The 24341-nt window shown below is 48.2% G+C and overlaps 1 protein-coding gene across 3 annotated transcripts in view; it reads right to left on the bottom strand.

The window, feature by feature from the left end:
• Positions 1 to 24341, bottom strand: part of WSCD2 (WSC domain containing 2) — a 135839-nt gene that overhangs the window by 16593 nt on the left and 94905 nt on the right. For all 3 annotated transcript variants that reach the window (XM_004379000.2, XM_023733740.1, XM_023733741.1), the window contains 3 exons: positions 17563 to 17684; positions 15459 to 15633; positions 7451 to 7615 (listed from right to left, as the gene is read on the bottom strand). In XM_004379000.2, coding sequence (XP_004379057.1) covers positions 7451 to 7615; positions 15459 to 15633; positions 17563 to 17684 — 462 coding nt within the window. The remainder of the gene's footprint in view (positions 1 to 7450; positions 7616 to 15458; positions 15634 to 17562; positions 17685 to 24341) is intronic.

Consider the following 24341-nt stretch of genomic DNA (forward strand, 5'->3'; position numbering starts at 1 on the left):
ATAAACTATGTTACGCCAATTGAGCTAGATGTTCCCTGAGACCATGGTCCCCACAGCCCTCAGCCCAGCAATTCAGTCCCTAAGGGAGTTTGGATTTGTCCATGGAGCTTCCATGACCTTGCCTTGGACAAGCTGATTCCATCTTTGATTTTTTCTATTACCCAGCGGTTCTTAAGCAGGGTGTTATTTCGTTTCCATGTAATTAATTTTTTTCCTTGCTCTTCCTGTTGTTAATTTCTACTTTGATGGCATTGTGATCAGAGAAGATACTTTGTATTATCTCAATGTTTTGGATTTTGTTGAGGGCTGCTTTGTGGCCTAATATGTGGTCTATTCTGGAGAACGTTCCATATGCGTTGGAAAAGAATGCGTACTTTGCAGCTGTTGGTTGGAGTGTTCTATATATGTCTATGAGTTCAAGTTGGCTGATTTGTGGCCTTTAGATCTTCTGTATCTTTGCTGAGTTTCTTTCTAGACATTCTGTCCTTTACCGAGAGTGGTGTGTTGATGTCTCCTCCTATTATAGTGGAACTGTCAATTTCTCTTTTCAGTGCTGTTAAAGTTTGTTTTACCTATTTTGGAGCCCTGTCATCGGGTGTGTAGATATTTGTTATGGTTATGTCTTCATGCTGGATCATCCCTTTAATCATGATGTAGTGCCCTTCTTTGTCTTTTATGGTGGATTTTGTTTTAAAGTCTATTTTATCTGAGATTAGCATTGCCACTCCTGCTCTTTTTTGGTGGCTGTTTTCTTGATATATTTTTTCCATCCTCTGATGTTTAATAAATTTATGTCTTTGTTTCTAAGGTGTGTCTCTTGTAGACAGCATATTGATGGATCCTGTTTTTTAATCCATTCCGTCATTCTCTTTCTCTTTATGGGTGCATTTAGGCCATTTACATTCAGTGTAATTATTGATAGGTGAGAGTTTATTGTCATGTTCTAGTGCTTTTTTATGTGGTGCTGAGGATTTCTTTGTTCCTCTTACTCTCCTGTGAATTCCTTCTGTTTGTGGATTTTTTTTTTGTTTCTTTCATTTTTGTAGATTTTGTGTTTACTAAGACTTTATGTTTTTCTTCTTTATTTTGATGAGTAGGTTTGTTAACTTTCTTTGTGGTTACCTTGAAACTTACCCTTATCTTCCTAAGTTTGAACCATTCTATTATTACTTGTATTGCCTTGCCTTCCTCTCCATTAGAAGGTTCTATATCTACACCGTTTATTCCCTCTTTTATTGTTCTGACATTGTTGTCATTTACACATTAAACTGTCTGGTTCTCTGTTGTAAATCTTCTGGTTTTGAATTGTCCTTGAGAGTTCATTTCCTTGGTTGGTATCTGGCTGGTGCAATCCTGTGTCTTACATTCAGGCTGTCGTCTGATGTTGTTTCTTCTCAAACTGAAGGACTCCCTTTAATAATTCTTATAAATTTGGTTTGGTTTTTACATATTCCTTTAATTTCTGTTTATCTGGAAATGTCCTAATTTCACCATCATATCTGAATGACAGTTTTGCAGGATATATTACTCTTGGTTGGCAATTTTTTTCTTTCAAGGTTTTATATATGTCATCCCATTGCTTTCTTGCCTGTATGGTTTCTGCCAAGTAATCAGAGCTTCATCTTATTGTTTCTGCTTTGAACGTGACTTTTCGTTTTTCTTGAGCTGCTCTCAGGATTCTTTCTTTGTCTTTGGTTTTAGCGAGTGTGATTATGATATGCCTCGGTGATTTTCTTTTGGCGTCTATCCTATATAGGATTCGTTCAGCTTCCTGGATGGTCAGTTTTTCAGCTTTCATGATATTAGAAAAGTTTTCTGTCAGCAATTCTTCAGTGATCCTCTCTGCGTTTTCTGTTTTCTCCCCCTGTTCTGGAACTCTGATCACTCAAAAATTTTTGCTTTTACTTGTATCCCACATAATTGTCAGGGTTACTTCATTTTTCTTTCTTCTTTTTTTCTGATTTTTCCTCAAACAAAGGTGTATCCAAGTGTTTGTCTTCAATTCCGCTAATCCTATCTTCCATTGTTTCAAACCTGTTCCTCAGCCCTTCTATGACACTGTCCATTTCTGAAATCTTGTTGTTTATCTTTTGGATTTATAATTGTTATTTTTGTATGATTACTAGTTGTGAATTTATTTTGGCATTTTCTTCCTGTATTATTTTCCTGAATTCTTCCATTTTTTTGTCTGTATTTTCCACAAATTTGTCTGCCTTTTCCATGAATTTGTCTATTTTTCTCTCATTTCTGTCTGCTTTTCACTTCATCTCTTGGTTAGCTCTGAATATTAGAGACTTGAATTCCCTATCGGGTAGTTCTAGTGCCTTTTCTTCTACTGGAAGGTCATCTGGTATTTTATTTTGGATGCCTACTGGAACCATCTTGTCCTGTTTTTTTATATGTTTTGGTATTGTCTGCTGTCTTTGGGACATTCAGTAGTTATTTTCTTCATTTATTGATTGTAGATTTGTTTGTCTTGTCCTGCTCTTTTGTTTTATTTGGTTATGTCTGAGCAGGTGGGCTGTGGATCCTTTGTTGTTTGCTTGTCTGTGGACATGATATTTTTCACCTCCTTGTCCTATGGGCAGGGCCAGTCTCTCAGCTATGGTGTAGCAGGGCACAACCAGCTGAAGGGGAAGGGCTGAGATGCGTTGTTTGTGGCACGTACTTGGGCCAACAAGATGAGCCAGTGGTCAGCGCAGGGCAGGTTCCATTAAGTCATGCTTGTGCTGCTCAGCAGTGCAATGTTCAGCACATGGTGCAGATAAGCATGAGGTAGGGAGAGGGAGAGGTTGTGATGTGTGGAGCTAGGTTGAGTATGGAAAAGAAGTGAGAGAGGAGAGAAACAGGAGCAAAAACAATGCTGAGGGAGCTTGCCATTGGAGTGGAGAGACAAGAAACTGAGAAACAGAGAAAAACAAAAAGGAAAAAAAAAAATAAATTAATGAAAAAAAATTAAAGGGCCACATAAACCAGAGACTGCATCAGCCTGAGACCAGAAGTACTAGATGGTGCCCAGCTACCACCAATGACCATCCTGACAGGGAATGCAACAGAGTCCCTGTTGGAGCAGGATAAAAGTGGGGTGCAGAACTCAAATTCTAGTAAAAAGACCAGACTTAATGGTCTGACTGAGACTGAAGGAACCCTAGAAAGCATGGCCCCTGACTCTCTGTCACCCCAGAACTAAAACCATTTCTGAGGCCAACTCTTCAGATAAAGGTTAGACTGGACTATGGGACATAAAATGATACTCGTGAAGAGTGTGCTTCTTAGCTCAGGTAGATACATGAGACTAAATGGGCAGCTCTTGTACGGAGGGGAGATGAGAAGGCAGAGAGGGTCAGGAGCTGGTTGAATGGACATGGCAAATCAGGGGTGGAAAGGAGAAGTGTGCTGTCACAGTATAGGGAGAGCAATTCGGGTCACATAAAAATATATGTATAAATTTTTGTATGAGAGACTAACTTAAATTGTAAACTTTCACTTAAAGTACAATAAAATAAAAAAATTATAACTGAAAAAAAATTAAAAAATTAAAAATTAAAAAAAAATGTTCCCAAGGATCCCACTCGCACAGCTGCACAGACCTGGGAGTGGCTCCCAGGCCACCCAGTATAGTCCGGCTATAAGGGGTGGAGATGATACACAGCACCAGGTATTCAGAAGACAGTAAAACAAGGTAAGTAGAAAGAGATGAGAAACCGAAAAATGAAGAAAAATAAAAGGTAAAAAGAAAGAGAATACAAATGAACAAAAGAAAAGGGGAAAAAAAAGACAAAAGACAAAAAAAAAAAAAACCAAAAAGCCCACATGGCTGCACGGACTGGGAAACGGACCGGGGAAGCAGTTTCTCAGCTGAGCAGTGCTTCACAGCCTGTCAAGAAGAAGCAAAGATGACACACAGAGACAGGTGTTCCAGAGAAAGGAGGGGGAGGAGGTGAGAGGCAGGGAAGAAACCAAAAGAGGCCAAATAAAAGCAATACCAGCAACAAAGAAATGGCACTGAAGAAGCTGGCCAGTGTGTGCGGGGGTGAACTCGTGCAGCACGGAACTGGTACCTCCTGTGCCTCTGTCACGGCCCACTGGGGAGTTGCAGCTCAGCTCTCCGGGAAGCTGGGAATCTGCCTGCCAGGAAGCAACAGACCGGCCAGCTGGGAAGCGGCAAAGGTCGAGCAGGGGGAGGCAGAGTGGGGGGTGGGAAAGTGTGTCCTGCTGGTTACTGGGTGCTCTGTCTCCTGCTGGGAGCTCAGTGAATCTGCTTTTCCATATTCCCTGTCTGCTGATTTCCGGCAGGAGTCCAAGATGGTGGATCCGTACTGTGTTAGCTGATACGGATCCACTCATAACTCTCCTCTCTCTCTGTTCTCTGTCAGTTTCTTATACCATTCGGTGCTTGTTTGAGTTCTTTATCTCTTCATTTGACACTTAGGGTTCCAGGATTGACGTTTGTCTCTGTTTTACTTAGTTTTTCGGGTCTTTGCTGTAGAGGGATGGCATGGTGCTTCTGTCTAAAGTGCCATGTTCCCCTCACCTTGGGAACTTTAAAAAATGCTGATGCTCAGGCCCCACTCCTGAGATTCTAATGTAATTGGTCTAGGATGTAGCTTTAAAAGCTGCCTGGGGGATTCTAATGTGTAGTCAGAGACCAACTGCCCCCCCCGCAACTTTGATCAAATAGCTTAGTGTCCTGGTTGGATGTCATCTAAAAAATAATGCATATTTTATACCACAGCCTCAACACATATTATCCCACACATATTATCTTCTTATAGTTTTTCCAGATCTCTGTGAGTTCAGTATTAACATCCCATGTTTTATAGATGAGAAAATTGAGGCTCAGAGACATGAAGAATCTTGCCCAAAGTCCCCCAGCTGATAAGTAACGGTGTTCAGACTTAAAATTAGATTTCCTGATCCCATCTTGAGATTGTTTCCCTTTCATGGAAATTAGGAGGTCAGGTTAGATTAGAGATGGAAAATAGCTAGCATGTAGGTCACTGTTCCCCCTTCTACACTGTCAACAGGCATCATGACTAGATTAAGGCACTTTGTTTCTGAGGGAGAACAGAATCCCAGAATCTTTCTTAACACACCATCCTAGGCAGGAATTGATTGGAACTGACACATGGATCCCTGAACTAAATGATCCTGAAAGACCCTTCTAGTTCTGGAGTTCCATGAGTAGGGTTGTTGCAACAGCCAGTAGGCTTAGGAATGCAGGCCAGCAGGGTGGGACGCTTTCCAAGCCTGCTTCCTCTAGTCTCTGCCCCAGGACAAGGAGAGAGATTCCAGGATGTGTCTCAGCTCCTCCTAGCAACTCCCATAAAGGCAGGGCAGCTAAGTGGTTCAGAGTATAGGCACTGCTGACAGGCCTGAGTTTAAATCCTCATATAAGCATGCAAAATCTTCAGCATAATAGGTGCTCAACAAATGGTAGCTTAAACCAAAATTAAAAGTTAATAAATATATAAAAAGCTGGGATTCCGAGGCAGTCACCCTGGCGCCTATCCTCTTGCCAACTCCAACCTTTAACTCGTCTTCATCCTTCTTCCCTTTTCTCCCGGTCTCTGCCTCCCTCCTGCTTCCCACTCACAGAGACATGCCCCGTGCCTCTCCTGGAGCTGGGGTTCAGGGATGGCTCTCTGTCAACACCAACCTGTGCCCCGCCAGCACCTGGCACTCAGGCCACAGTACTCATACAAAACAAAAAACAAACCCACTGCCATCTAGTTGATTCCAACTCATTGCGACCCTATAGGACAGAGTAGAATTGCCCCATAGGGTTTCCAAGGAGTGACTAGTGGATTTGAACTGCTGACCTTTTTGTTAGTGGCCATATTACTTAACTACTATGCTGCCACCAGGGCTCCATAATACTCATAGCCTATGTTTATCGCACACTTACTATGTGCTAAGCATGTTACATGTTTCAACTCATTAACCTTTACAGCAACATCACGATGCACATACTGTTATCTCTTAATTGTGCACGATGAACAGGCTCAGAGAGGTATAGTAACTTGCCCAAGATCACACAGCCTCGGCTGGTTTGCAGAGAGAAGATCCATGGCCAAGGCTGATCCTCATGTAGATTCAAAGCCCCTCACAGGCAGAGCCCCTTCCAGTGGCTTCCCTGATACTCCCTGCCATGCCTAGGGCAGGCTTCGCACCCATGATTTCCAGTTTCCAAATAAGAAACCTCAGGGATTTCTTGCCTGTATGATGGAGTGAAAAGGGGGTGGGCTTTGAAACTTGGCAACACTAGGGTGCAATCCCCGATCAGCCCATTTAAAAAAAAAATCTGTGTGACTTGGGGCAAGTTCCTTTCTCTTGCCAAGCCTCACATCTGGGAAACAGCATCACCATCCCACCTCCCAGGGCTACTGTGGGGGTTAAGTAAGAACACAGTGCCTGGCACAACTTTTGGCACATAGTAGGTGGCCAAGAGAACAGCTGTGGCAAGGGGCCTGGCACACAGTCAGTGCTGCATAAATGCTTGTTGGGAATCCAAACTTAGGAAGTGCATCCAGAACATAGTGGTGCTCACTAAACATCTGTGAACGGAATAGAAAATAAAGCACCCAGGACAACAAGTATCATTGTCTTAAATGTAGATAAGACACCTGACAAGTAGTAGGTACTCAGTGAATATTAATAGGCAAGGGGGGTTGGAGCCAGAGTGACTGCCTTGGAATTCCAGTTTTTTATATATTTATTAATTTCTGATTTTTGTTTAAGCTATCATTTGTTGAGCCCCTAATACATACAAGGCTCCATGCTGAGGGTTTTGCATGCTTCTATCAACAAGTATCACTGTCGTAAATGTAGACAAGACACCCGATGGATAGTAGGTACTAAATAAGTGTCCTGAGCTGAATGCAGCTATTGTACCCAGCCTTGTGTATAATAGTTGCTCACAGAAAACACCTGTGGTGAAGTACCTGGCACACAGTAGGTGCTCAAGGAATGTTTGTGGTGACCTTAATGGAAGGGAGGTGCCAGGTACACGGTAGGTGCTTGATACGTGTCCAGTGCTGACGGATGCAGGTGAGGTGCCCAGGACACGATGCTGAAGAAATGTTTGTGGGATGCGGGCAGAAAAAAGCTCTCAAAAACATAGTAACTGAAAACCAAACCCGTTGCCATCATGACAATTTCGACTCATAGCGACCCTACAGGACAGAGTAGAACTGCCCTACAGGGTTTCTAAGGTGGATTCGAACTGCTGCTCTTTTTGTTAGCAGCCAAGCTCTTAATCGCTGCACCACCAGGGCTTCAAGCACATAGTAGGTCTCAATAAATGTGCCTGGGCAAGCTGTGTGGCACGTAGTAGGTGCTCAGGAAGGGGTATTCCCCGTGCCCTCCCCACAGGGACCTTCCCGGGGCCAGGCAGCCACTGGTCCCTGCTCTCCCCTCTCCCCCGGCTCTCCCCTGTCCACCCTTTCACCTTTGTTGTAGAGGGAACCATCGAAGTAGTAGCTGCCAGTGTAGAAACCGGTGGCCAGCTCGATGAGGTGGCGAGCCCAGGTGTTGCCGGCTCCCGGGAAGCTGGCCAGCGCGATAAGCTGCTTCGACTTGGCTGGGAGGAACCTTCTGTCCATGCAGCGGTTGTCTGCAAAGGGCGGGGCACGGATGGGGTCAGATGGAGCTGGTCCAGCCTACCACTTCCCTGCTGTATGACCCAGGCACACGATAAAACCTCCTCTGGGCCTCAGTTTACCTATCTGTAAAATGGGTCAATCGTTCCTCCCTCTCAGAGTTAATGTGAGGGTTAAATGAGATAGTGTCTGAAAAGTGGTAAGCACAGTGCTTAGCACATGGCTGTTGTTATTAGCTGCTGTGGAGTTAGTCCCCAACTCATGGTGACCCCACACACAAGGGAATGAAATGCTGCCCTGTCCTGTGCCATCCCCATTATCAGTTGTGGATTGGAACCTTGGGATCCAGAGGGTTTTCACTGACTGATTTTCAGAAGTAGATCACCAGGCCTTTCCTCCTAGTCCATCTTAGTCTGGAAGTTCCACTGAAACCTGTTCAGCATCATACAATACGCAAGCGTCCACTGACAGATGGGTGGTGGCTGTGCATGAGGTTCACTGGCCAGGAATCAAACCCAGGTCTCCTGCATGGAAGGTGCAAATTCTACCACTGAATTGGAATCCCTAATAGGTGTTCAGTGAAGGTCAGGTAGAATGAGGCCTTCTCTCCAGCCTCAGTTTTCCCTCTGGCACAGCGTGCCTGGTCATATCACCTCCACCCTTTCCTCCAACTGAAAATCTTCAATGGCTCCCATCTACAAAGGATCATGCCCAAGGTTCTTAGCTTGGCCTCCAAGCCCTGTGAGGCCTGACCCTTGCATGCTTCTTGGCCCATCCCACCACTATCCCCTCCCACCCAGACCTGCTAACCACCCTGGCCTCCCTTCACATCCTTCTCTGTGATCTGTTTCTTCTAGTCTCAGCACCTTCACACAGGCTGCTCCCCCACCATCATTGCCTCCAACCTGCCTTTGCCTGGTAGATGGCTTCTCACTGTTCAGCTCTCAGATGGATTGGTCCTTCCTTCCTTCTCTGACTCCCTAGGCTGGGTAAGGTCCCCTCTCATTACTGCACCATGTCCATCTCCTCCATACTGGTTATTGTAATTTTAATTCAAATAATTATTTGTGTAGTCAGTTGTTCAGTCAGAAACCTTGCCCTATGGCTCTTTGCTGATTCCCCAGAACTTTCCATAATATGTGGCACATAGTAGGCACTCAGTAAATGTTTCTTGGATAGATGGATGGATGGATAGATGGATGGGTAGCTGGGTGGGTGGGAAGTGGATGGATGAATGAATGGATAGGTGATTATATGTACGGTTGGGTGGGTGGTAGATGGTGGGTGATTATATGGGTGGGTGGGTGGTGGATGGATGGGTGATTGTATGTATGGGTGGGTAATTGGAGGGATGGCTGGATGGATGAATAGATAAATAGATGAGTGGATGATAATAATATCTACTTTAAAATAATGCATGTAACATGTTAACATACTGAAATGCTCCAAAGAAGTAGTTATTATTTTTTTCTCTAGCCCTAGATTTCCTCATCCATAAAATGGGTTCTAGTATTCTTGATTCTCTGTCTTCACAGAGATCTCAGGATGCCACTACCGTCAGAGTGAGGGGAAAATACATACCTCAGCACCCCCACTGCAACCCTTACTGGAGCTAAGAAGGTACACTGCTAATTTCTCCTGGCCCATACAGCTGTTCCAAGCAGGAAGCTGAGGGAAGGCCCAGCATAGGGTGCTCCGAAATGGAAAATGAAGAGGAGAGAATCTCGGATCCCAGGTCTGGAGGCTCCCAGTCCCTGTCCTGCCCTCTGCACGCTGGGCAGGTGACCGCAAGTCTCATTTACCATGAGAGGCAAGGCAGGCAGCCCTCCTTCCCCCAGCCCGCCACCAGCTCTTCCTGGTCCCTGAGCTCACAGGCTCCTCTACATCACCCCAGTCCTCTCCTCCTTTCCCCCACATCCCTGTGCCCTGCTCAGGGGTCTGGATCCCACCCCTCCCTTCTCCCCAACCACCTAGCTCCACCTATTCCCCCTGGATCTTCTCCCTCTCAGCTGGCTCAATCACGTGAACATTCACACAGGAACAAATAGCTTCATCATTCAAAAAAAAAAAAATTCCCCTCCAGTGACCACCATGTCTCCTTCACTGGTTCCCAGCCACACTTCTGGTAGAGTCCTCCACATTCTCCAGCTCCAGGTCCTCTCTCCCACTTGATCCTCAACCTGCTACCCTGCCTTCCTCCCCGCTCACTGCATGGAACCATCCTTGCTAAGGTCACAGTGACAGCTCCCCCCACAAGTGTTAAATCCAGATGACCTGACTGCCCAGCAGCATCTGATACCACCAATCACTCCACCCTGCTTAGAATTCCTTCCTCCGTGGTTTTGGGGACATGGTTCTCCTCTGACCTCTTGGTCCATGGTTTTGGGGATACAGTTCGCCTCTGAGTCTTTGGTCCATGGTTTTGGGGACACAGTTCACCTCTGACCCCTTGGTCCACAGTTTTGGAGACATGGTTCTCCTCTGACCTCTTGGTCCACTCCCACAAAGCCTCCTCTCTAGCCTCCTGACTCTCAGACAACCCCTAATTTTGGAACTCAGCCCTTTCCTCTTCTCATCCTACTCTCTGCCCCAGACATCCTGGTTCACCTGGGACAACCCTTGTCAGCCTGATGTAAATTTTTTAAAATATATTTTATTTTGTTGTTGTTGTTGAGAATATACACAGCAGAACATACACCAATGCAGCAATTTCTACACGTACGATTCAGTGACATTGATTACCTTCTTCGAGTTGTACGACTGTTCTCACCCTCCTTTTCTGAGTCGTTCATCCCCCATTCACATAAACTCCCTGCCCCTAAGGTTCCTGTCTAAATTTTCAAGTTGCTGTTGTCAATGTGATCCCATATAGGTAGATCTTAAATGAGCACAATGCTCAAGGCAGATATTCTTTCCTAGTTAAGCTAACTATTGTTTGGTTTCAAGAAGACTTTAGGGGATATTTTTGGTTTAAGGTTTAAAGATGATCTCAGGGCAATAGTTTTGGGGGTGCATCCAGTCTCCGTGTACTGATGTACTTTTAATAGTTCCCCCTTTCAGTATCAAAAGTGCTCCAGTCTGGAAGACACATTATAAGGCGACCCGAGCAGTAACTCCTACAGGACAGCTGCTTTTGCAGTGTCAGTTAAACCAAGACCTCTGGTTATTTTCTAGGACAAAATTCCAGACGCCATATGCGTGACAGATTTGGGAGAAGCCAGTGACCAACAAGGGTTAGAACTTGGCTGGGCATGAGATCAGCCCAATCAAAGCCAAGCGAAAGGTCAAGCAGTAAAAGTGATAATGGCCCCTTACGTTTGCTAAGGGCTTCATAGCACACGACACAGTCCACACCAATCATTCTGCTCAAGAGTCCATCCTAGGTAGTCAGGCCCTGGCCCAGAGCTTCAGATTCAGGTAGGAGCAGTCCTGGAGAGGTGAGGAGGAGGGGCAGAGCACACGTGTGTCCTGTTCCAACCTGGAGCAGGTGTTGGTGGCTGGGAGGAGGAGAAAGGCTTTTGCTGTAACACAGCCTCCCAGCTTGGGGGTTAACTGCATGGACTTTGATGCCTTAGATTCAAATTTTAATTCTGCCACTTACTCGCTGGATGACCTCAAAAAATAATTCATCTGATAATGTTCTACATTCTAGCCTGGTGAGTAGCATCTGGGGTCTTAAAAGCTTGCGAGAAGCTATCTAAGAAGTGGTCTCTTCCCACTTGGAGCAAAGAACGAAGAAAACCGAAGACTCAGGGAAGCAATTAGTCCACAAGAATGATAACCCACATGAACCACAGACTCCTCTAACCTGAGACCAGAAGAACTAGATGGTGCCCGGCTACCACGGCTGACCACTCTGACTGTCATCACAATAGAAGGTCCTGGTTAGAATCGGTAAAAAATGTAGAACAAATTTAAATTAAAAAAAAAAAAATAAAAAAAGAACAGACTTACAGGTCTGAAAGACACTAGAGGAACCCCTGAGACTACTGTCCTAAGACAACCTTCTAACTTGAAACTATAGACACTCCTGGAGACCACTTTTCACCAAATAATAGACAGGGCTATAAAATAAACAATAACACCTGTGAAGAACGTTCTCCTTAGAAAGGAGAAACCGAAAGGGCAACATTTGCCCAAAACCAAAGATGAGAAGACAGGAGGGGCAGGGAAACCAGAACCCAGAGAGGAAACGGGGAGAGTGCTGACACATTGCGGGGACTGCAAGCAATGTCATGGAACAATTTGTGTAAGAATCATTGACTGGAAAATTAATTTTCTATGTGAACTTCTACCTAAAGCACAAAAAGTGTTAGAAGAAATTAGGCTAATAAATGAATCTATAAAATTAGGCATATTATTAAAAAAAAAAAATTCACCCGAGCCCCGGTTCTCTCTCCTGTACAAAGGGACTGATAACAGCAACCACCTCCTGAGGTTGTTCCAAACCAAAAAAACAAACCCATTGCTGTCAAGTTGATTCTGACTCGTGGAAACCCTATGTGTTACAGAGTAGAACTGCTCCATTGGGTTTTCTTCACCGTAATCTTTACAGAAGCAGACTTCCAGGCCTTTCTTCTGAAGTGCTGCTGGGTGGGTTTGAACCACCAATCTTTAGGTTAGTAGCTCAGCGCAAACTGCGTCACACAGGGACCTTGCCTGAGGTTGTTAAGAGGATGGAATGAGAGACTGCACAGGACTCAAACGCTGTAAGTGCCAAGGGATCGTAGCTCTTAGTATTGCTGCTACTCGCCAGAGGCCCAGGTCTCCTCTCCCGCCATACTTAATCTGTTTGTTCAGAGAAGAGTAGCCTTAGAAGGAAAATAAACCAGAGAGTGTCTGTGTTGAAGCCAATTAGGTGTCTGGGAATGGTTTTCATGGGAACACAGTGCAAAAAGGAGTCTGATTTGGAGTGATGGTTATGTTTTATGTTGTGAAAGATGGGGACTGCCCAGTTGTCACTGAATTATATACTTAAAATTTGTGCATCTCGCTCTATGTAAATTTTACTTTCAAAAGTCATAAGCAAGTGTTGAATTCTAGCTAATGGCGTGCACACTGCAGTGTTTATGGATGAAGCATACAGATGCCTGCAATTTACCTGGAAATGCATAAAAAAATAAGATGGACTGATGGATGGAGAAAAGGAGAGATGCATGATTAAGCAACTGTAGCAAAATGTTCACAAATGTAAAAATCTAGGAAGCGAATATATGGGTGTTCACTGTTCAATTCCTTCAGCTTTTCTGGAAGTTTGGAATTTTTGCATAAAATGTTGGGAGGGAGAAGGAAGCCGGCCCCTTAAATCTCCCTGAGGACAAGAGTTCTCCGCTCGAACACTGCCTGGAAGGCTGAGACCAACTCCCAGGTAACGGGCTTTTCTTTAGAGCACTAAAAAGAAAGTGTATTTGATTCTTAAACCCTATAAATCAAAGCAGATGCTGGAGGCAGTACTGTATACAGCTTTGGAGTCAGACAGGCCTGGATTTCGATCCTAGGTTGTCATGGTCAAGCTGTGTGACCTTGAGTAGGGCTCTTCACCTCCCTGAGCCTCAGTTTCCTATAAAATGGGGGCAATAAACTTTACAGGATTAGATGGGATAATGAGTGTTAAGTATGTACAGTGTATGTCAGAATGCTGTGGTTAGGAGTGCTGTCTCAGGCCTGCCTGGTTTGAATCCCAACTCTGACACGTCCTAGCTGTGTGACTCTGGCCAAGTTACTCAACCTCTCTGTGTCGAGTTGCCTCATTTGTAAAACGGTAACTATACAATATATCATCAGACTGTTGGGAGGGTTAAGTGAGTTAATTCAAGTAAAGGGCTTGGACAATGCCTGGCACACAGTAGGTGCTCAGTAATGATTCAGCTCCCATCAGTATTAATTACTAAAGGGCTGTGCACACAGTAAGTATTCAATAAATGGCAGCCGTGGTGGATCAGACTCTTGGCAGCCTGATGAACCAAATGACTCCCAATCTCCCCAGTGCGCAGGGACAGAAAGTACGATGTGGAAAAATAGAAAATCTGTAATGGCCTGGGGCCAGGACACTGGGAACAAGCAAACTCATCAATTAGGGACTCTTCATCTGCCATTGAAAAGGCCCAGAGCGTCTGCTCTGCCCACATCAAAGCTGTCTGTAGTCACAGGATAATTAATCTGTATAGGGCTCTCCCTGCAGCCTGAGGCAACACAGTTCTGCACAGACAAACCAGCACATCCCCAAAGCTAACAAATACTGATCCTTCCTCAAGGAAGTGTAAGCAGAGACAAGGGCCCCGTTTGCTAAACACACTTCTGCTCACTGGGCTCTTAGTGGGGCTTTAGCCACCACGGAAGCAGCTGCAGTTGGCCACGACTGGTCCCTCCATCAGGCCAAATGGGATGGGCAATCGGTAGGGCTGCCACTAGCTCTTATGGCATCTTTGTGCAAATCAGAAAAAAAGCCACCGCTCCTCCAGGTGGGTGCACTGCCAATCCAAGGTGCATGGTGTGGTGGGCAGAGCAAAGGCTGGCATTCAGGCTCCACTTTCTCCATAGGCTGTGCTTTCCCAGTGTGCAACCTAACCACCCATACACGGCGGCCTGGATGCCGGGAGATAAGGAGATCTAAACTAACGGTGCTTTGTTGGCTCTCTAGGCTTCAAAGGGTGTCTCTGCACTGTGGACAGAGGTTTCTAGCAGGGGTTTTGGTGTCAAAGAACTGGAAGCAAATCACCTTCCTGGATGTGTAATTGTGGTCAGTTCCTTAACCCTTCTGAGTCACGGTGTTTTCAACTTTAAAATGGGGATGATGCTGCCTTGGTCAAAGGCTTGCTGTGGACTACGCATCTTAAATGAGCTGAGGTGTGTAGAGGGCTTGGCATAACGCCCTTTGGCATAAAGCCGCTTTGTTACATAGTAGGTCATCGGTATATTCAGATTTTGGGGTAATCCTTCAGGGCCTTCCTTTGGGCTGAGCATCCCAGGAGGGGACTCTCCCCCCAGTCCTCCCCAAATGTCACTGCTCTCCAAGATGCCTTACTTAGGAGAAAGGTTTTCATCTAGAAATTTTATAAACACCGTGGCCTTGGGCAAGTCTCTCTCAACTGTTCTGAGTCTCAATTTCCCTACCTGTAAAGTGGGACAATGACTGCTCCCACCTGATAGAAAAGCTGAGGGCATTCAATGAGGAAATGCAAGTGAAAGACTTAACACTGGGTCTGGCACAGAGTAAGTCCTTGAGAAACCTAAAGTGGTGCCACCATCATCATCATCGTCATCACTGTCATTATTGCCATCATCATCATCATCAACAGTGCAATCTAGCAGCCCCAAGAAATGGAAGAGAAGATGATGGGCAAGTGCTCCAACAGCAAAGGAAGAAGGATATACGTGGGAAAAACATGTGAGAGGGGACAAAGGAGACTTTATAGATAGAGTCACAGAATCGTAGAACTGGAAGTACCCTTGGAGGTCAACAATATACAGCTTCATTTTACAGATGGAGAAACTGAGGCCCAGAAACGGAGGGTGACTTGCCCAGAACCACACGGTGGGTCCATGGTGGAGTCAGTGGGAGACCCAGGTCTCCCACTCCCAGCCCAGAATCTCTTCCTGCTCAAGCTCACTGCCTCCACTACAGAGAAAGAGCCACCAAGGGGGTCCTCAGTGAGGAGGGACAGAGATGAGGGTCTCGGACCCACCACCCGTCCCCCTCCACTGCTGCCCACCCCTGGTCTCAAAGCCTGGCCAAGTTCACTGGCCCTGTCCTGTGGCCTGCGTGGTTCTCTCTTTCCTGGTGGGCTGTAAGAGACTGACGGACCAGGGCCCTCTGGAGGGGAGGCCTGGGGGTCCGCCGGGGGAGGCTGGGCTTACCTTGCACCTGCGTCTGGTATACGATGAAGTAGCTGGGCGTCCCACAGCTCTCAAACTCCTCGGCACTGCACTTCTGGGCACAGAGCTGCTCGTCCTCTCGCTCGTGGAGGGGGAATCGCGTGGTGGGAAAGCCGCAGTGGCAGGCAGTGCCCGCGAGAGCCGCCAGTGGGTACTCCTGGGGGTAGAGTGGGAGAGGCGGGGGGGGGGATGGTCACTAAATCCCTGGACAACCCTGGACTGTGAACATGGAGTAGGATTTGCATTCCAACCATCTCCTTCTTCATTACTCTCCCCTAACTATAAAAACCAGTTGCCCTTAGGTCGATTCCGCACAAGCAGCTCTGTATCCCCTGTCCACTTAACCCCCGCCCTCCATCTCTCTCCTTTGGCCCCTAAGGAGATCAGAGAAAACAGGAAGACGGAGGTTTCAGGCAGGGGCCTTCCAGGTCACACTGGCTTGTCCATGACCCCACGTGTGGTTGTCCCCCTGCCAAGGAGGAACTCTGGCCGGTCTGTACGCTTCCCAGGACCCCCAGGGACTGAGGAATGTCCCCCTGGAGGGGACACTGTGGGGGGATCCCTGCCCAGAAGAGAGTGCTGTAACAAAGGATGGCCAAGCCTCCTTAAATTTCACAAGCTCCCCACTCCTGACCTTCCAGGATGCCCCTTAGGAGCATAGCATGCACCCTGGAAGTGCCTGACGACTTGAAGCAGCCTGGCTCCCCTGGCGTGGCTCTTGGAAACCTCGTTACTGAGTCTCCAACAGCCAACCAGCTGCTGTTGAGTCAACTCTGACTCATGATGACCCCATGTGTGTCACAGTAGAACTGTGCTCCATAGGGTTTTCAATGACTGATTTTCCCCTCAGGCCTTTTTTCAGAGGAGCCTCTGGGTGGACTCGAACCTCCAACCTTCTGGTTAGCAGCTGAGTGCATTAACTGTTTGCACCACCCAGAAACTCCTGTAGGGTCTCCAGGTAGCTCTGAAGTTAAGAGCATGGATTTGGACTCAGTCCCAGATGTCAATCCCAGCTCTGCCACGTGCTTGTGCTGTGAGCTTGGGCAAGTGACTTCCCCTGTCTGAGCCTTGATTTTCTCATCTGTGAAATGGAATGGAATTTCCAACTCATAGACTTGTGAGAAGTAAACTGTGTGACCCATGGTCCTCAGGAAGCAGCAGCCTCCATGTGGTGCATCCTGAGAGGTGCCTGGTGGATTTGGAGGCTCAGGTGAGAGACATGGCCAAGCAGGGTGTCTGACCCAGAGCCAGGATCCAGGAGGAGGGGTGAGCTCTGAGCTCCCAGGAGAGGCCACAAAGCCGGCCCCCAGCCAATGCCAGGGTCCTTGAGGATAGAGACCATATAGCATTGCCTTTGCACCCCCAGAACTAAGCACAGGCCTGGCACCTAGTAGGTTCTCATTAAATATTTGCTAAATGAATGAAGTACCCAACCACCTTCTCATGGTGGAGGAAGGGGAGAGTCTACTCTGGACACCCGTGTAATCAGCTCATCTTGAGGGAAGGATGGAGCTCCTTGGACCTCACTGACTGCCAGCTCAGTGCCCAGCTCTGCTGGGTACTGGGAGGAAGGAGGCATAAAAACATCCAAGGCCCAGCCCTTACCCTTGAGGAGTTCATACTCTGGGTCGTCAAGGGTCTCAGGCTGAGAAGGAACCCATAAACCATCTAGCCCAACGGCTATCCAGTGCCCAAAGTTCTGGATGCCATCCCTGTCTGGCCTCCACATGAATATGTCCAGTGACGGGGAACTCACTCTGTCCCAAGGTGGGATTGTCCTTGCCTCTTATACCCGGTGATCTTCTACTCTTGCTTCTAGGTCCAGCTCAAATGACACCTCCAACCCTTGCTATTAGAACCTACTTCCTCAGGGGGAGAGAAATCTACTCGTGTAACTTCAAACTCTTGGACCCACATGCAACAGCTGCCCCCCTCTCCCTCTTCACAGATTGCAGGCCATAACCTCATCCTGACTAGGCCGTTGCGTCTCTAGCCAAGCATCCTGGTTCCTCTAGCACGGCCCCTCCCTCTGAGTTAGGGCCCCCCACCCCCACCCCGGCTTCTGTGCACAGGATCCTGTGCTCACCTTCCCAGTGCAGAAGTCCACGCACTTGTCCACGGACATGTTCAGCATGGCGGCCGTCACAGGCAAGGCCAGGGAGAGGTTGTCAGGCCTGCGGAAGCAGCCTCGGAATACCGCACTTCCATCTGCAGAACCATAGGGAAAAGGGGTAGTCAGATCTAGGCCGGGAGAACCACCTTCTGAAGGAAGTGCTCCTAAGCTGAAGCCCAGAGAAGGCAAGAGCCTTGTCCAAGGTCACACTGTGAGACAGAAAGATAAGCCACGTTTTCTGTTCTTGAGCTGGTCTGTCCATAGCCAAGGAACTAGATAATTCAAAGAAAGTTCTCCTCAACCCTGGCGTATTTGTGAACAATCCAGGTCTCTGGGAAGAAGATCGTCCTTGGTCACCATATTGCCTTTTCTTTGTTAGCATTCTTATGTTTTCCTTCCTCATTCGCAATGGTAGCAACTTTCCCTTCAGGGAAGTGATATATTCCAGGGAGGAACATCACGATCGCATCAGGAGGGGGCTGAGTGTTTGAGGATCCAGGAGAGCTAAGGGTTCAGGGTTGTCTTGCCCCTCCACCTCCCATCATACTGGGATTTAGGGGGGGAATTCTGAGTCTCCAGGGTCTTTACACACCAGGTACTAGATACCTACAGGCTCCAAGGGACTGAGATATTGAGGAACTGCTTTTAAGACGACATAATCCCACTGCACAAAAGAAAAATTCGGAGGCAACTGCTAATCCTTCACTACAAGTCAGCCCTGAAGAAAATTATTTACGGATGCGGTCTTAGGCGAGGCTCCCTAGAATGTGATTTATGGAGGACGTGAGCTCACAAGGGGCGAGGGGGAAGCAGGATAGGGCAGGGGAAGGAGCCAAGCTAGGCTGTGACCTCAGCTGCAGCCCATCTTCTGCCTGACCCCATAGAGAGCCCTGGAGAGTGAATTGTACCGAAGAGTCGGTCCTTAAGGAAAGGGGCCAGTGCCCGTCAAGTCGACTCTGACTCATGGTGATCCCACGTGCGTTAGAGTAGAATTGTGCTCCCAGGGGTTTTCAGTGGCTGATTTGTTGGAAGTAGATGGCCAGGCCTTTCCATGGTGGTACAAACAGTTAATGGGTTCAGCTGTTAACCAAAAGGTTGGTGGTTCAAGTCCATCTAGAAGTGCCTCAGAAGAAGGCCCTGGTGATCTACGTCTGAAAAATCCGCCATTGAAAACCCTGTGGAGCACAGTTCTTCTCTGACACACATGGGGTCGCCATGAGTTAAAATCGACTCCATGGCAACTGGCAAGGAAAGGCGGCTGGCCCTGGCCTTGTGTGCCCTACTCCCCACTGTGTCATTCAGCTGTGGGCTGCCCCATCTTCTGGGACAGAGAGGCTGCTCCTATTGGGCCAAGGGCAATTTTCAGAGAACGGGCAGCTGTGAGCCACTAGCAACCAATAGTCAAAGCAGTAAAGGGGATTTGGGTGGGCACCCATTGTATCCACTACAGATGTGCACAAAGATTTGGCAATAAGGATGTTTGTTGCAGCGTTTTTTAAATTAACAAGTAAAAGATTGGAAACAACCTTGACCTAGATGTCCAACATCCAAAGTCCATGCTTCTTCCAATAATACTATGTACTATTATGATTTATGGGGTCCTGGTGGTGCAGCGGTTAAGAGCTTGACTGCTAACCAAAAGGTCAATTGTTCGACTCCACTAGCCGCTCCCTGGAAACCCCATGGGGCAGTTCTACTCTGTCCTATAGGTTCGCTATGAGTCAGAATTGACTCAACAGCAACGGGTTTATTATGATTTATGCTTGTATTAATGTCCTAATACCCTTGGTATCATGACAGCCACTGTGTAGTGGTCACGTGTTATCTGCCAGCAACAGCGTTGAGCCCTTCACACAGGCAGCCTCACTGAACCTTCACGTCCACCCTGGTGGAATAAGGACCCCCATTTTTACAGATGAAGAAACTCAAGGTTCAGAGGGTTGAAACCACTGTACACAGGTCACCAAACTTATAGGAGGCAGAGCCGAGCCTGGAATCTAAGTCGGTCTGAATTCAAAGTCAGATCTTTCCACTCCCACTGCTGTAATGCATCTCTGTGTGCCAAAAACTGTGATAAATGTTTGATATACTTTGTCTACTGGAATCCTCTTAACCCCTACCAGGAAGGTCTCATTCTCTCCATTATACAGAAGGGAAAACAGAGGCTGAGAGAGGGAAAGTGACTGCCCAAGGCTACATAGCAGACCAGTAGTAGGAACTGGATTTCAAGCCTGAATGTCTGGACTCCGGGCCTCCCAGTCTCCTGAGCTGTCCCTCTTTAAAAAGGTCCGGCTTGCGCATGTCAAAACTGCCCTTCACATTCACGCAACCTTTGACCTTTGGCCACTAACCATTCAGAAAGTCAGGGCTGTCATTCTGGAGTCGCTTGACACAAGTGTCCAATTCTCTTTAAGCATCCCTCAATGTTCCAGATCTCGACCTGAAGTCTCCAGAACTCTCTTCCAATTATTCTCCTACCTCTTCCCTACAGGACCCTATTTGAGGGCCCATGCTAACATCCCTTGGGTCACAGCAAGGGCCAGGAATATTGCCGTGGGCAAGAGTGCTGGGGTTGGGGCCAAAGGGGCCCCTCAGGGCTGAGGCAGTCCTGGATCCACTGTAGGGGTCTGAAGCCCACCACCTCTCTTCCTCCAGGGTGGGTTCTTTCCTGGAGGCCCCTTCCACCACCCTGGTGGGGTCTGAGGGCCCCAACACACGACTGGGCAGGAGAAAGAGAGTAGTGTCAGAAGGGGTGAGGGCGTGTGGGTGAGTGCACGGGGCTGGGTATGCATGTGGGTGGGTAGCTGTGGGCCTGGCTGTACCCAAGTGTGACTGGGCCATGAGGCATGGGATAAATGTGTGCCCAGGGGTCTGTGTCTGGCTGTGCCTGAGAGGTTGTGCGTGATGGGGGGCCGTGTGCATGCGGTATTCATGTGTGTGGCTGTGTCTGCGGGTGTGGGAAGCTGTACCTACCTGTCTGGGCATGTGGATGCTGGAGTCTGAGAATGCAAATGTTACCCTGTGGACCTTGGTCATCCACAGGTATGTGGGTCTGTCCATGTGGAAGTAAGGGACTGTGTGCTGGGAAGGAGCCCTTGTGGCACAGTGGTTAAGTACTCGGCTACTAACTGAAAGGTTGGCAGTTTGAACCCACCAGCAGCTCCGAGGCAGAACAATGTGGCAGTCTGCTTCCCTAAAGATTTACAGCTATGGAAACCCTATGGGGCGGTTCTACCCTGTCCTATAGGGTCGTTATGGGTCAGAATCACTTGACAGCAATGGGTTTTTTCGGTGTGTAGACCTGTGTCCACCTGTCTGCCTGGTCACATGACAAGGCACCTGACGTGGGCACGTGGGTCCGACTGTGTGCGTCTAACCTCTACAAGTGTGAGTCTCATCATGGGGTGTTGACCACGTGGGGACACTCACCCCAGGGGATCTCTCTAGGTTGCTTGGCAACCAGTTAGCTGAGCCGGGGGCTCCCCGCTCCTTGCAGAGTATGAGTTGAGTTTCGGCCAACTTCCCACCTGACTCAATGCCACCAGGGGCTGGCCACTTCCCAACGATCCCAGAGCAGCCAGCGCCTTGGTTCGAACAAACATGTTGGTTTCCCCTGTGCACAGCCACCTCCTGCTGGCACCACCAAAAGAGAGTAACGGGGGGTGGGTCCCTCTGCTGGAGTCCGGCCTGGACTAATGCCTACAGCACATGGACCTTCACACCTGCTGCCCACAGCCAGGGATGCTGCTGGGGCTCCACCAGTCCTTTTACAACAGTGGCTGCCGCGTGCAGGTCTCTGTACTGGAGTGTGTGTGTCCACTTGTGGGCATGTGAGAGCTGAAATGTACCCTGGGTGGTCTTTGGCGTCACCTGCCATCAGGGGTCACCCCTGCATTCTCTCGCAGACATGACCTCGAGTAATTGAGGGCACTGGGGCATTGCTCAGGGTCCCTTGAGTCTACGTGCTGTTCATCTGGGTTTCCTGGGCCAAATGCTCTGGCCTCCTCCTCCCCCTAGCCGAGTCTGCTCAAAGACCACATGACCATGTGTCTCCAGACAGCCTGATCTCTGCTTCCGGTTCCAGAAGAAGCCCTCCAGCCTGGGACCATACCAGAAGGCCCTTCCCTGGACCAAGAGGCTCAGGATGGAGAGATGAGTGGCCCTTGCCAAGAAACAGAGGCAAGCGACTAGAGACGCGAGTTCTAGGCCTGACTTTGCCGGCCGGTGCCTGCAGGCTGCTTCTCTGGAACTCAGTGTCTTCATCTGTAAAATGGGCAGCTCTCCTCCACACAGTGCCCACCAGCAGCTTCAGCCTTCCCAGCTGTTTGACCAAAGGTGAGTGAGTTTCCTTTCGTAGGGGCCTCAGTTTCCTCCTCTCTAAAATGGAGGCGTGAAAATTGGGTGGATCATTTGAAGATGGACATAGCTGCGTCTTGTGAGCTGTGCTGTGGATACTGGGAGGGGCAGGCAAAGCTCATTGAGTTTGTCTGTCTCCTTGTAGCTGTGCTTAGACCAAAACAGAAACCGAAAAGAAGGAGGAGGAGGAAGTTGAATCCCTACCGTGGCACCTCCCCAGGCAATTTCTGCGGCCATCAGGAGGCCAGGCTGCAAGGGTGGAAAGAGGAAGGGAGGCTCTGTAAGCCCAGCTCCGCCAAGACTGGTCTCCCTTTAACATTTAAGCATCTGCTAATGAGTCCCTGACTCTCTCAGCTTAGAGGAGTCCCAGCTGAATGCCCTGAATACCAAGTGAGGTGAGGGCTTCAGAGGCCTTAAAGGGCCAGCACTACGTTGTGAGTCTCTCTTTGGATGAGGTACATGGTGGGGATGGCGGCTGGAGAGGGGAGCATGTTTAGGAAGTCAGTTCTGTGAAACAGATAACCGATTGGATAGAGGGTCTTCCTGGACCATTCTACTTTGGAAGAGGGATTGCATGAAGTCACAGAGGGCTTCAAGATGTCCAGCAGAAGGCTGGAGAATCTTCCGAGCCAGCAGGGATCCCGGGAGCACTTTGGAGGCCATTTGTCTCTGCAGGTTGCTCTCCACTACAGCTTGGTCATCGAACACTGAGAATACACACAGCAGCCAAGGCATTTAACTTTCCCACTGCCCTCAGTTTCTCCATGTGTAACATGGGTCATCTGGTTCTCCCCTTCAGGGTGAGAGGCTCCCTCGTTTCTTATGTCTGAGATTCAAAGAAACAGCCAGCCAGATTCACTTGACCTTCTTGGCACTCTCCTGTGATAAAAGGAATTCTGGACTTGCACAGTGAGGGCAGTGGCGGTTCAGTGGCAGAATTCTCACCTCCCATGCGGGAGATCTGGGTTTGATTCCCAGTCAAAGCACCTCATGTGCAGCTACCACCGCCCATCTGTCAGTGGAGGTTTGGTGTTGCTGTGATGCTGAACAGGCTTCAGTGGAGCTTCCAGACTAAGAGGGGCTAGGAGGACATGTCTGGTGATCTACTTCTGAAAATCAGCCAGTGAAAACTATACGGATCACGATGTTTCGATCCACAGTTGAACACGGCGATGGCGCAGGACTGGGCAGCATTTTGTTCCGTTGTGCATGGGGTTGCCATGAGTTGTGGGCCAACTCTACAGCAGCTGACAACAACAAACAACAACAGCAGTGGGCAGATGTCTTCTTATCTGCAAAAAGTTCTCGTGTCCAGTGGAAAGGGCATTGGCTTTGAAATCCGCCAGGCCTGGGTCAGCCGTTCACTTAGCTGTGTGCCTGTGGCAGAGGTCTTCACTTCACTAAGCCTCCGTTTCCTCATCTGTAAATGGCATAATTATATCTACTCTGCCCAGCTGTAGCTGAAGTCCATGAGATAGTGTTTGTAACAGTGTCTGAGACCCAACAAGCGCTCAGTCAATGCCTTCTCCATCACTTGTCCATGATACGTGAAGGGTGGCTAGATCCTATGATGATGTCAACACCCCATCAACATGCCCCTGGCACTCAGCATCCCAGTACAGGCTGATGGCCCTGCTGCAAACACTCATGACTCTCTGACTTAGGGTTTTCTATCAGCCCTCATGAGAGACAAGCTAGAAACTTCCAGGGGATTAATCTCAGTCACTCTCAGCCAGTGATGGGTGAGAGGTGCAGGAGCGATGCTGGGGCTTCCTGTCTCTCGGGTGGGACAACTCTGATGCATGCTGTACGCTGTCTCCCTGAGCTCTCCAGTGGGGTTAAGCTTCCGTTGTCTTGAGTCCTGCTTTGTAAAGAACCCTGTCTTGGCTTCCTTCCTTTCCCTGTCTCACCTTCCCACTCCGAGTGCTTCCTGGGATGACCTCCCAGGTAAACTAGGGCTCACATCCTTGTCTCAGGGTCTGTTTCTGGGGGAACCCAACTTAAGACATCTTGGATCTTTGAACAGCCAGGTTTCACTGACAAGGAAAATTCTGCATCCAGTTGGGGGCCCCTGCTTTTCCCAGCTCATAGTCTGTATGAACGAAGCCACCTAGAGTTGTGCAGTGCATAGCCTGTGGGCCAGAGCAGTGCCATGAGTGGTGTCTTCCTGGTGACCAACCCTTACTAAATAATAACAACAGTGGTGGTAGTAACAGTTGTTTAAAAACTGAACCTATTGCCGTCAAGTCAATTCCAACTCATAGTGACCCTATAGGACAGTAGAACCACCCCACAGAGTTTCCAAGCAGCAGCTGGTGGATTCAAACTGCCTACCTTTCGGTTAGCAGTCGAGCTCTTAACCATTACACCATCAGGGCTCCAAGAGTTGTTTACCA

This window comes from Trichechus manatus, unplaced genomic scaffold, assembly GCF_000243295.1.
Source record: "Trichechus manatus latirostris isolate Lorelei unplaced genomic scaffold, TriManLat1.0 scaffold00061, whole genome shotgun sequence".
Taxonomy (NCBI): Eukaryota; Metazoa; Chordata; class Mammalia; order Sirenia; family Trichechidae; genus Trichechus; species Trichechus manatus.